The 12,386-nt window shown below is 39.5% G+C and overlaps 1 protein-coding gene and 1 pseudogene across 1 annotated transcript in view; one reads left to right on the forward strand and one right to left on the reverse strand.

Moving 5' to 3' along the window:
- Window positions 1–12,045, reverse strand: part of RNF17 (ring finger protein 17) — a 113,950-nt gene extending 101,905 nt beyond the window's left edge. Inside the window, exons 1-2 of the mRNA XM_043891870.1 lie at window positions 11,634–12,045; window positions 9,114–9,208 (exon numbers count right to left, since the gene is read on the reverse strand). Of these exons, the coding sequence (XP_043747805.1) occupies window positions 9,114–9,208; window positions 11,634–12,045 (507 nt within the window). The remainder of the gene's footprint in view (window positions 1–9,113; window positions 9,209–11,633) is intronic.
- LOC122686473 lies at window positions 881–1,261 on the forward strand (annotated as a pseudogene).
- Window positions 12,046–12,386: the final 341 nt, after the last annotated feature.

The following is a 12,386-nucleotide window of genomic DNA, read 5'->3' on the forward strand; positions in this document are numbered from 1 at the left end:
GAGTTGGAGACAACTAAGCGACTAACACTTTCACTCTGTATCTGTGGTTCCTCTGCATCCTCAGATTCAACCAACCACAGACTCCCTACTGTAGTATTTGTTACTGAAAAATAACCACATATAAGTGAACCTACTCAATTCAAACCTGAGTTGTCAAATGTAAATGAACAGAACAAAGCCCTGAAACAGATTCACTATACAGGAATCTCATACAGACTATAAGTGGTATTTCAATTCAGTTCAGTTCAGTCGCTCAGTCATGTCCAACTCTTTGAGACCCCATGGACTGCAGCAGGCCAGGCCTCCCTGTCCATCACCAATTCCTGAGGTTTACCCAAACTCATGTCCATTGAGTCAGTGATGCCATCCAAACATCTCATTCTCTGTTGTCCCTTTCTCCTCCTGCCTTCACTCTTTCCCAGCATCAGGGTCTTTTCTAATAAGTCAGCTCTTTGCATCAGGTGGCCATAGTATTGAAGTTTCAGCTTCAACATCAGTCCTTCCAACGAATACCCAGGACTGATCTCCTTTAGGATGGACTGGTTGGATCTCCTTGCAGTCCAAGGGACTCTCAAGAGTCTTCAACAATACCACAGTTCAAAAGCATCAATTCTTTGGTGCTCAGCTTTCTTTATAGTCCAACTCTCACATCCATACATGACTACTGGAGAAACTGTAGCCCTGACTAGACGGACCTTTATTGGCCAAGTAATGTCTCTGCTTTTTAATATGCTGTCTAGGTTGGTCGTAACTTTTCTTCCAAGGAGTAAGCGTCTTTTAACTTCATGGCTGCAGTCACCATCTGCAGCGATTTTGGATTTCAATTAAATAGACAAAAAAGACTCTTTAGCTCTCTGGCTGCCTGAAGATAGCTGCCATCATGGACGACACAGTAACTATTCAGATCAGGAAATTCATGACCAACCGACCACTTCAGGGGAATTAAATGGTAATCTATGTTCTTCACTCTGGGAAGGCAACAGTAACTAAAACAGAAATTCAGGAAAAACTAGCCAAAATGTACAAGACCAGATGTCATTTTTGTATTTGGATTCAGAATCTATTTTGGTGGTGGCAAGGTTTTGGCATGGTTTATGAATTCTTGGATTACACAAAGAATGAGCCCAAACACAGGCTTGTAAGACATGGCCTGGATGAGAAGAAAAAGACCTCAAGAAAACAGCAAAAGGAATGCAAGAACAGAATGAAAAAAGTCAGGGGGACTGCAAAGGCCAATGCTGGTCCCAGCAAAAAGCAGTAAAGATTCTGCAGTGACTGTATCTGTGGTGACTGTGCAGATTTTTCATGAGAGAGAATAAACTAAGACATTAAAAAAAAAAAGACAGAAGATAATCCAATAAATGGTGTGGATCAGCTAATCATTCTGAAGAAGAAAGTCATATAGCCACCTTATATCATATAAAATATATTAGAAAGGGACCTAATAGGGACCTTTCTAAAAAAATAAAAGATAAATGCACTAAAAAAATAAAATAATGTATAACTCTGAGATGAAAGTTTTGCCTAATCAAAAAAAAAAAAAAAAAAGAAACTTTTGCCTAATCAAAGAAAACTTAGAAGCCATGAAGGAGGGGGATAAAACAAATGAAGAAGGAAACATTTCTTAATGGTTAAATCTAAAAAAATTAAATGTGAAAAAATGGGAGAAAAGAGTTAAAACACACAGAACAAAGTGTTAATATCTCTATCACATGAAGTATTCTTACAATTTAGGGAAAAGACAATTCGAAAGGAAAATATGGAAAGGACCTGGAAGGATCTCTTAAAGATTTTCCATAAAGAACTGAGAAGTTAACATGAAAAACTGATCAATTTCACTAGTATTCAGGGAATTTCAATTTAAAACAGATACCCATTTTTTGCCCATTAAATGGCCAAACTTAAAAAATATATGACAAATACAAACATGGATTTTTTTAGACCTAATAATTAACAGAACCTGCTGGTAGAATTTTTTTTTTTTTTGGTGGGAGTGAGTTTGAGGAATTGTGCAAAACCCTAATGAAAAAATCTGAAGTCACCTAGTGTTTATCATAAAGAGATTATATTATAACATTTATGTACCATGGTTTATTATGCAGCCATTAAAAATAATGTAGGAGACATTCATGACAATAGGTTAATGCTGGAAGGAATGTAGCAGACTACTAAATGTTAAAGTGTCCCGTGTAAATATATATCTTTGGTGGGGAAGAGGATGTTCTGGCAAGCTTTTAAGTATAATGTACCAAAGACAGTTATCTATTATTAGATAATAAGGGAAAAGTGTTACTTTTAAAAAAACAGATTGCATCAAATATTTTTAAGAGCACCCCCTAAAATTCAGGGCTAAAATCTTAATTTCTATCCACCTCCTCATTTATGCCCCTTTAGTCTGGCATTTCATAGTAAGAGCTTATTGTTACTACCAACAGATTTGATACAGGACATTTCACCCAGAAAATTTAAGAAAATATTAAATACAACTGATTTAAAATATTTCAGTTAAAATTGTGTAAAGTCTTAACTTCTGATATATACAATAAAGATTTTATCCCCCCTACTCCAGAATAGCTTGTTGCTTAAGTTTTATTTATGGTGTTTTTTTGGTTTATTTATGGTGGTGTTTTTGCTTGTTTGTTTTTTGCTACTTGTAACAGAAAAAATGTGGTCAAATTTAACCAGCATTTTCTCTGTGGCTTCTGACTTCCCTGGTGACTCAGCTGATAAAGAATCAGCCTGCAATGCGGGAGAGACCTCGGTTCCATCCCTGGGTTGGGAAGATACCCTGAAGAAGGAAACGGCTACCCACTCCAGTATTCTGGCCTGGAGAATTCCATGGACTGTATAGTCCATGGGGTCGCAAAGAGCCCAACCCGACTGAGCGGCTTTCACTTTCTTCTGTGGGTTCTGACTTCAGTGATGAATAACAAGGCTTCTCCATCCAAGATTAAACAATTACCTACAGTCTCTTCTAGTTCACATTTTCAATTTGTAGGTTATTCCAATCTACATGTGATTTTAATATATACTAATTACCTATGATTGGTTAATCTGTCATTTTCTCATGGCCCAATATATTTTTAGACTTAGGTTCAAATGATCAATAAAATGCCAGTATTTTTGTAATGCAACCTAAGTATGGTCATATTCTAAAACAAAATCTGTCATATTGCTGTATATAACTATAGAATAGTTAGTAATAACGATTAATAGGACTGGAATGCAAAAGTAGGAAGTCAAGAAACACCTGGAGTAACAGGCAAATTTGGCCTTGGAGTACAGAATGAGGCACGGCAAAGGCTAATAGAGTTTTACCAAGAGAACACATTGGTCATAGAAAACACTCTCATCCAACAACACAAGAGACGATTCTACACATGGACATCACCACATGGTCAACACTGAAATCAGACTGATTATATTCTTTGCAGCCAAAGAAGTAGAAGCTTTATACAGTCAGCAAAAACAAGACTGGGAGCTGGCTATAGCTTACATCATGAACTCCTTATTGCCAAATTCAGACTTAAATTGAAGAAAGTAGGGAAAACCACTAGACCATTCAGGTATGACCTAAATGAAATCCCTAACAATTGATTATACAGTGGAAGTGAGAAACAGATTTAAGGGACTAGATCTGATAGAGTGCCTGATGAACTATGGATGGAGGTTCCTGACATTGTACAGGAGACAGGGATCAAGACCATCCCCAAGAAAAAGAAATGCAAAATAGCAAAATGGCTGTCTGAGGAGGCCTTACAAATAGCTGTGAAAAGAGGAGAAGCCAAAAGCAACAGAGAAAAGGAAAGATACACCCATTTGAATGCAGAGTTCCAAAGAATAGCAAGGAGAGATAAGAAAGCCTTCCTCAGTGATCAATGCAAAGAAATAGAGGAAAACAATAGAATGGGAAAGACTAGAGATCTCTTCAAGAAAATTAGAGATACTAAGGGAACAATTTATGCAAAGATGGGCTCGCTAAAGGACAGAAACAGTAGAGACCTAACAGGAGCAGAAGATGTTAAGAAGAGGTGGCAAGAATACACAGAAGAACTGTACAAAAAAGATCTTCATGACCCAGAAAATCACAGTGGTGTGATCACTCACCTAGAGCCAGATATCCTGCAATGTGAAGTCAAGTGGGCCTTAGGAAGCATCACTACGAACAAAGCTAGTGGAGGTGATGGAATTCCACTTGAGCTATTTCAAATCCTGAAAGATGATGCTGTGAAAGTGCTGCACTCAACATGCCAGCACATTTGGAAAACTCAGCAGTGGCCACAGGACTGGAAAAGGTCAGTTTTCATCCCAATCCCAAAGAAAAGCAATGCCAAAGAATGCTCAAACTACCACACAACTGCACTCATCTCACATGCTAGTAAAGTAATGCTCAAAATTCCCCAAGCCAGGCTTCAGCAATATGTGAACCGTGAACTTCCAGATGTTCAAGCTGGTTTCAGAAAGGGCAGAGGAACCAGAGGTCAAACTGCCAACATCCCCTGGATCATCAAAAAAGCAAGAGTTCCAGAAAAACATCTATTTCTGTTTTATTGACAATACCAAAGCCTTTGACTGTGTGGATCACAATAAACTGTGGAAAATTCTGAAAGAGATGAGAATACCAGACCACCTGACCTGCCTCCTGAGAAATCTGTATGCAGGTCAGGAAGCAACAATTAGAACTGGACATGGAACAAGAGACTGGTTCCAAATAGGAAAAGGAGTACATCAAGGCTATATATTGTCACCCTGCTTATTTAACTTATATGCAGAGTACATCATGAGAAATGCTGGGCTGGAGGAAGCACAAGCTGGAATCAAGATTGCCGGGAGAAACATCAATAACCTCAGATATGTAGATGACACCACCCTAATGGCAGAAAGTGAAAAACTAAAGAGCGTCTTGATGAAAGTGAAAGAAGAGAGTAAAAAAGTTGGCTTAAAGCTCAGCATTCAGAAAACTAAGATCATGGCATCTGGTTCCATCACTTCACGGCAAATAGATGGGGAAACAGGGGAAACAGTGGCAGACTTTTTTTAAGCTCCAAAATCACTGCAGCCATGAAATTAAAAGACGCTTACTCCTCGGAAGGAAAGTTATGACCAACCTAGACAGCATATTAAAAAGCAGAGACATTACTTTGCCAACAAAGGTCCGTCTAGTCAAGGCTATGGTTTTTCCAGTAGTCATGTATGGATGTGAGAGTTGGACTATAAAGAAAGCTGAGCACCGAAGGACTGATGCTTTTGAACGGTGGTATTGTTGATGACTCTTGAGAGTCCCTTGGACTGCAAGGAGATCCAATCAGTCCATCCTAAAGGAGATCAGTCCTGAGTGTTCATTGGAAGGACTGATGTTGAAGCTGAAACTCCAATATTTTGGCCACCTGATATGAAGAGCTGACTCATTGGAAAAGACCCTGATGCTGGGAAAGAGTGAAGGTAGAAGGAAAAGTGGACGACAGAGGATGAGATGGTTGGATGGCATCACCAACTCAATGGAGACGAGTTTAGGTAAACTCTGGGAGTTGGTGAGGGACAGGGAGACCTGGCCTGCTGCAGTCCATGGGGTCTTAAAGAGTTGTACACAACTGAATGGAACAGAATATCAAAAACAGAGATGTTATTTAAAAATCCCATGCCACTATGAAAGATAAACACTGATACATAAATTCATATGCACTCAAACTCAGAAATAAGAACACAAGCATACCCGTTAACTCTGAATGGAATCATTTTAGGCTTAAGCATGAAATAGCATTACCTGGGCCTTCAACATTAAAGATAAATTATAAATATAACTCTAATGTGAATATAGGCAATACTTTTTAGAGCATATACATTATTTAAAAGTAATAAATTTCAATCTGGAAAATGGCGATAAATTCAGGCTTTGCACTAATTTAGGCTTGATTCTTCCTTTATCTTTTTCCAAATACAAGATACCAGCAAAATGTAAACTTTAAAAACTAACAGGGACTTCCCTGGTGGTCAAGTGGTTAAGAATCTGCCTCCCAATGCAGGGGACTTGAGATCCATCTCTGGTTGGGGAACTAAGATCCCACAGGCTGCAGAACAACTAAGGGCACATACCTTAACTAGGGGCTTCCCTTGTAGTTCAGATGGTAAAGAATTTGCCTGCAATGCAGGAGATGCAGGTTCGATTCATGGATCAGGAATACCTCCTGGAAAAGGAAATGGCAACCCACTCCAGTGTTCTTGCCGGGAGAATCCCATGGACAGAGGAGCCTGGCAGCCTACATACAGTCCATGGGGCCACAACTAGAGAGTCCATGGGGCTCTCTACAGTCCATGGGGCCGCAACCCAGAGCCTTAACTAGAGAGATGTTGAGCTGCAAGGAAGACGCAGTGCAGTCAAAAATAAATTATATATATATATAAAACTAATAAAAGAATGGTAATAATTTCAGGAAGGTTTCTTGAAGGATTCCTTTAAATAGCGGCCAGCTTTAGTGCATTTGAAGACTGAATACAGTCCTCTGTCAATTACGTGGTTTATAATATAGCACAAGGAGAAAGGAGAAAAGAAAAGTAGGATGGGATAGACCACGTTTCCCAAAGTGAGAGGCAGAACTAGTCAAATGATACAAAATAGATCTGCTACAATCCTAAAATCAAAAACCAGTATTTGTAACAGCACTGTAAAGCAATTATACTCCAATAAAAAAGCACACATAAATGTAAATTTCAAAATAAAAAACCAGTATTTGTAAATACAATATAAACACTTGATTAGATGTTACCCAAAACACTAAAAATAATACATGCTAGTGTTTTAAGAGACCATTAAACACAAAGTCATTTGCCACAAAAGGCAAGAGGTTACTGTTCTAATAAACTTGCTATTTTTTGAATATCAGAACAGGATGGACATGGGCAGAGACAGTTACAGTGGTCTGCCTCTTTCTTTTCCCTTCATTCACTCTTTACCCACCACAAGACTCAATCTGTCAGGGATATTACATTTCAACCAGGAGCTAGGCTCTCCTTTGTCTTAACTATGGAGCTAGCTACTGTCAAAAATAAAAGGGAGAGGGAATAGGAATTTCCCACAATAAAGGCCATGATTCATAAAGTATGTAATTCCAAAACAAGCATCTGCCAGCGTGTACATATTTCTGCTATAACTGAAACCTGCACAAATCACACATTTGTATGTTTATATACATATTATTATATATGTATGTGAAATCTGGACCATAAAGAAGGTTGAGTGCGGAAAGTGAAAGTCACTCAGTCCTATCTGACACTTTGCGACCACATGGACTATACAGTCCATGGAATTCTCCAGGCCAGAATACTGGAGTGGGTAGCCCTTTCCTTCTCCAGGGGATCTTCCTAACCCAGGGATTGAACCATTGCAGGCAGGTCTCCCGCACTGCACACATATTCTTTATCAGGGAAGCCTGGTGTGCCAGGCTTCAGGGAAGCTGAAGCCACCAGGGAAGCCCTGAGTGCCAAAGGACTGATGCTTTTGAACTGTGGTGCTGGAGAAGACTCTTGAGAGTCCCTTGGACTGCAAGATCAAACCAGTCAATCCTAAAGGAAATCAATCCTGAAAATTCATTGGAAGGACTGATGCTGAAGCTAAAATATTTTGGCTACCTGATGTGAAAAGCTGACTCATTAGAAAAGATCCTGCCTTACTGCTGGGAAAGACCAAAGGCCGGAGGAAAAGGGGACAACAAAGGACGAGATGGTTGGATGGCATCACCAACTCAATGGACACGAGTTTGAGCAAGCTCCTGGAGAAGGACAGGGAAGCCTTGTGTGCTGCTGTCCATGGGGTTGCAAAAAGTCAGACACAGCTGAGCAACTGAACAACAAAAACAATATGCATTATTATAAATATTCTTGGTAGCACTAGTAGCAAAGAATGGCCTGCCAATGCAGGAGACATAACAGATGCAGGATCAGTCCCTGGGTCGGGAAGATCCCCTGGAGAAGAGAATGGCAACCCACTCCAGTATTCTTGGCTGGAGACTTCCACGGACAGAGGAGGCTGACATGCCTCAGTCTATACAGTAGCAAAGAGTCAGACACGACTTATTACTCACCTATGTATTTTTATCTAGTTAACCTGCAAACCAGTTAATCCATATCTAAATAATCAAGCGTCGAACACAACACTTATTTTAAAATTTGGAGAGAACTTTCACATAATTCAGATTTGACTTTTACAATTCTATAAGAAAAGCAGGTATTATTTCCATCTCACAAATGAGGAAACTCGGGATTAGGGCACAAGAACTATTCTGCCTCTATATTAACTGTCTGGCACACTGCCACAGAAAATAATGGATACAAATCTTCAAAATCTGATCTCTCAAGTGGAACATTAAGAATTAAATACAGATTAAGAAAACTTTCTAGGAACATACTAATATAAACTGAGCAACACTTATATTTGTAGTAAATGCAAAGTTCAGTAAATTTTATTTGAAATCCTTAATTTGTTCTCATTATCACTAGTGCATGGGTCTTAGTGCAACTGCATTATTTTTAGCACTTCTAAAGTTAACTTTAGGATGTTGTTTGCTTTTTTTTTTAAACACATCTCTACAAGTGTAAATTTAATGACACACAAAGGTTGAGGGGCAGAGGGAAATTCTAAATTTGCTTACATGATATCAGTGTAGAAAAAGGGGATAGAGATTTTAGTACTTCCCTTGCAGTCCAGTGGTTAAGACTTCACTTTCCAATGCAGAGGATGAAGGTTCAAGCCCTAGTCAAAGCGCTAAGATCCCACATGCCCCAGGGCAAAAAAAAAAAAAACAACCCATAAAATAGAGGCAATGTTCTGGCCATTTCAATAAAGACTCTAAAAATGGTCCACATCAAAAAATCTTTTAAACAAATACAGATGTAGGCTGATAAGTGTATGACCTTAAGCTTGCATTCTTTTTGATCACTTTGAATAGTTACAAAAAGGTATGTGAAAAGCTTTATCTTTTGCTAGGTTTCTTTATTTAAAAGACTCAGCAGCAAAACCCCAAGTTTTTAGTTCCTAATTAGAAGTATGCTTTATTTCTCTACCATTTTTACCTTTAACATTAGGTTGTAATGTGATTGATATGAACAATAAAACTTACCTCACAATCAGGGCATGGGATTGTGCTGTATTCTTCAGTCATTAATAAGCACAGGTCACAAAAAGAATGTCCACATTGAAGTTCATGGTGGTGACCTACTGATGAAATTCTTCTATGAATTAAACTTTTCAGTTTGTTAATGTTGAATATTCTATGTATAATCAGAGGGGAAAATTAAAAGGGATTCTCTTCTATAGAAAAATATATCTATTTAGTTAGAAATGGATGACTTATTAAAATTCAAGAGAAACAATACAAATCAGGAGGGAGAAAAATCAGAAGAAAAACCAGGCAGAGATAATTAATATTGCTTGCATTCATTTGGATAGTTATTTGGTACCTATAATACTTTGAATCTGCCAGCTCTTACAATCATATAAAGAAAAAAATCATATAAAAATCTGACATACTCCATTTGATCATTATAATTATCACAGCTAAATAGGCTGTAGATATTATATTTGACACTCTAGAGATGGATAAACATTTTGGTGATCTGGGATAAATGGTATAACCCAGATTCCAATCTAGTTCTGTTTCCAAGTCTAATGTTCCTTCTACTTGATCATACTTCCCTCTGCTAATTTATACTTCCCATCCTGCTAATTTATACTTCCCATCCTGTGAAAGGGGACAGTGAAGGTCAATTTGAGAAACTGGCAAGACCCTTCTCTTTGAACAAAATAATGCCATTTGCAGCAACATGGATGGACTTAGATATTGTTATACCGAGTGAAGTCAAACACAGAAAGACGAATATTGTATGGTATCAATTACATGTGCAATCTAAAAAATGGGGGGGGGGGTGTACAAATGAACTTACTTACAAAACAGAAGTAGAGTCATGGATGTAGAAAGTAAATTTATGGTTACCAGGGGATGGGAAAGGGTAAACTGGGAGAAGGGGACTGACATATACACACTACTATACATAAAATAGATAACAAGAACCTGCTATATAGCACAGGGAACTCTACTCAATACTCCTGTAATAGTCTATAACGGGAAAAGAACCAAAACGACAACAAAAAAAAGAGAGTGGATATTATGTAGATGTATTGATATAACTAATTCACTTTACTGTACACCTGAAACAAACACTGTAAATCAGTTACACTCAAATTAAAAAAAAATCCTCTCTTAATGATCTAAGACATTGGCAAACACAGAAATCAGATGCCACTACTGTCACACAAACATGACCCACATAAAGGTTATTTTTCACAAATTTAGCATTTATGATGGGAAATACCATCTAATACCAACATTTTAATACTCTAAGTAGAATCTGGTTTATCACAATATATTTGTTATAGCTATTTCATTTTAAGTCATTTTAAAAGATTTTGCAAGAAATGGGAAAAGAAACTAGATAAAATTAGGCTTCATTTACTATAATATTAGTGTTACTGCTGATTTATATTAAAACAATTGCATTCTTTTGACAAAAAGAACTTTCGTTTTTAAGCTAATGAAACATCTAAAGGTTGTTTAAAACCAGGGTAAATTTTAAAGCTCTAATTTAAATTCCAGAGATACTAAGGATATCAAAACTGTTTTACCTTTTAAAGATTTCTGATACTGTACAAGTCGAAATAACGTGGGCTGCATTACAGCTTACAAAGCACTTTGATAATTCCACATGCATAGGCACCATCTTTCCAATTGAGTACTTCTCAGCATTATAATACAAATGTATGAAAGAACAGGTGATTTTAAAATGTCATGTTCTAAAACTTTATTTTGTAATACTATACCATCAAATAATGGAGATTTTCTACGAAACAGTAGCAATCGAAATTCGGGTAAGAGAACTTGCCTCTGCCCAAGAAAACACAACCAACTTTCTCTACGCTCAGGTCTCCCAAGCAGAGTCCATCCTGGAGCGACTGAGAAAATGGACTTTCACTTTGAAAGTATAAAATATAACAGTTGCACAGAGTGATAAGACGACTCTGGCAGCTCCAAGAGTTTAGTTTTAACAACACACCCCTGCAGAGATACAGCACTCTAAGGCCTGTGAGGTTAGGATCAAATAAACTGAACCTGTTTTCAATTGAGGAGAGTCTCAGTGAGCGGAGCATGGGCACACGTTCTCCCTGGATGGCCCAAGACTGAGCACAAGATGCACAAAACCTAACGAGCTGTCTTCTGAACAAGGCTTTAGGCCAAAAGAGCAAGTCCCCCGCCCCCACCCCTAATATCCGTTCTTAAATATCAGGAACCTTTGGTTACCACAACAAAACTACGCAAGAAAAAGAAGTTTCGTTGCTTCTTCACCACAGAATGACGGTCAAATTCTCACATTACCCCTTTCTTGAACCTGCGAACCCATCAGTGGGGCAGTCAGTGCGCAGCAGGGCGGAAAGCCGCTCTCCGGGCCTTGGCGTCAGGACCTCAAAGGCGGGCTGCGCGCTCGAGGCCTGGGCTGCCCCGTGCTCCTCGCCGTCGCAGCCACTCCCTACTCTGCCTGTTCCTCAGCGCCCGTGACGGCAGGCGGACTGACCCCCAGCCTCTCACCCAGAGCTCTGGGAGCCCTTCTTCCACACCGGCTGCACAGGGCCTCGGTGGCTCCTCGGGCCCGGCCGTGCGTCTCCACCTGCCCGCAGGACACGGGACGCCTAGCCCTCAACGCCTCAGCCGCCATCTTCGCGCCTCGAATCCCAGGCCCGAGCCGCGTGCCGACCCGGTATCCCTTGCGGCAGCGACCTATCGCCGGAGGCGGTGGCTCCAGGGAGCCAATCGGCAGCGGGGAAGCTCCAGCCCACCCATCCCCCGCCCCAGACCCTCCTAGCAGGAGGCTGTTTGCTGTTTTACTCCGGCTTCTAAGAGCAGACTGCGCGTGGTCGTCGGGGACCGTTTTGTGGTCTGACCTTTGTCTAAAGCTCAGCGCCTTATCACTCTCACTGCATATAAGTCGGATTTCACGCATTACTATTTACTTTGCTTTTGACCTTGCAGGTGGCAATGTCGTCCCCCTTCCCTAGTGGATCATAGTGGCTTTAGTGGAGAAGCCAGTCTAGCTACCCACTCGTGAGGAGATTTGGTTAACAGTTTCAAACCAAGGTGTGGTCGTTATTACTAACAATTGTTGACCCTACTGGTATTTATTTAAGTGTTGAGAACGTTTAGGGATACGAAGAATTTATAAACTAACAGATTCCTGCTTGAGTGATATGTCACCCTCTACCTAAACGGGTAACTTCCACTAAAGCAGTTTGTATTAAATGGCAGAGGAGACTTAGAGAAAATAAGAATTGTATGCGTTGTGTG

This window comes from Cervus elaphus, chromosome 30 (assembly GCF_910594005.1).
Source record: "Cervus elaphus chromosome 30, mCerEla1.1, whole genome shotgun sequence".
Classification (NCBI taxonomy): domain Eukaryota; kingdom Metazoa; phylum Chordata; class Mammalia; order Artiodactyla; family Cervidae; genus Cervus; species Cervus elaphus.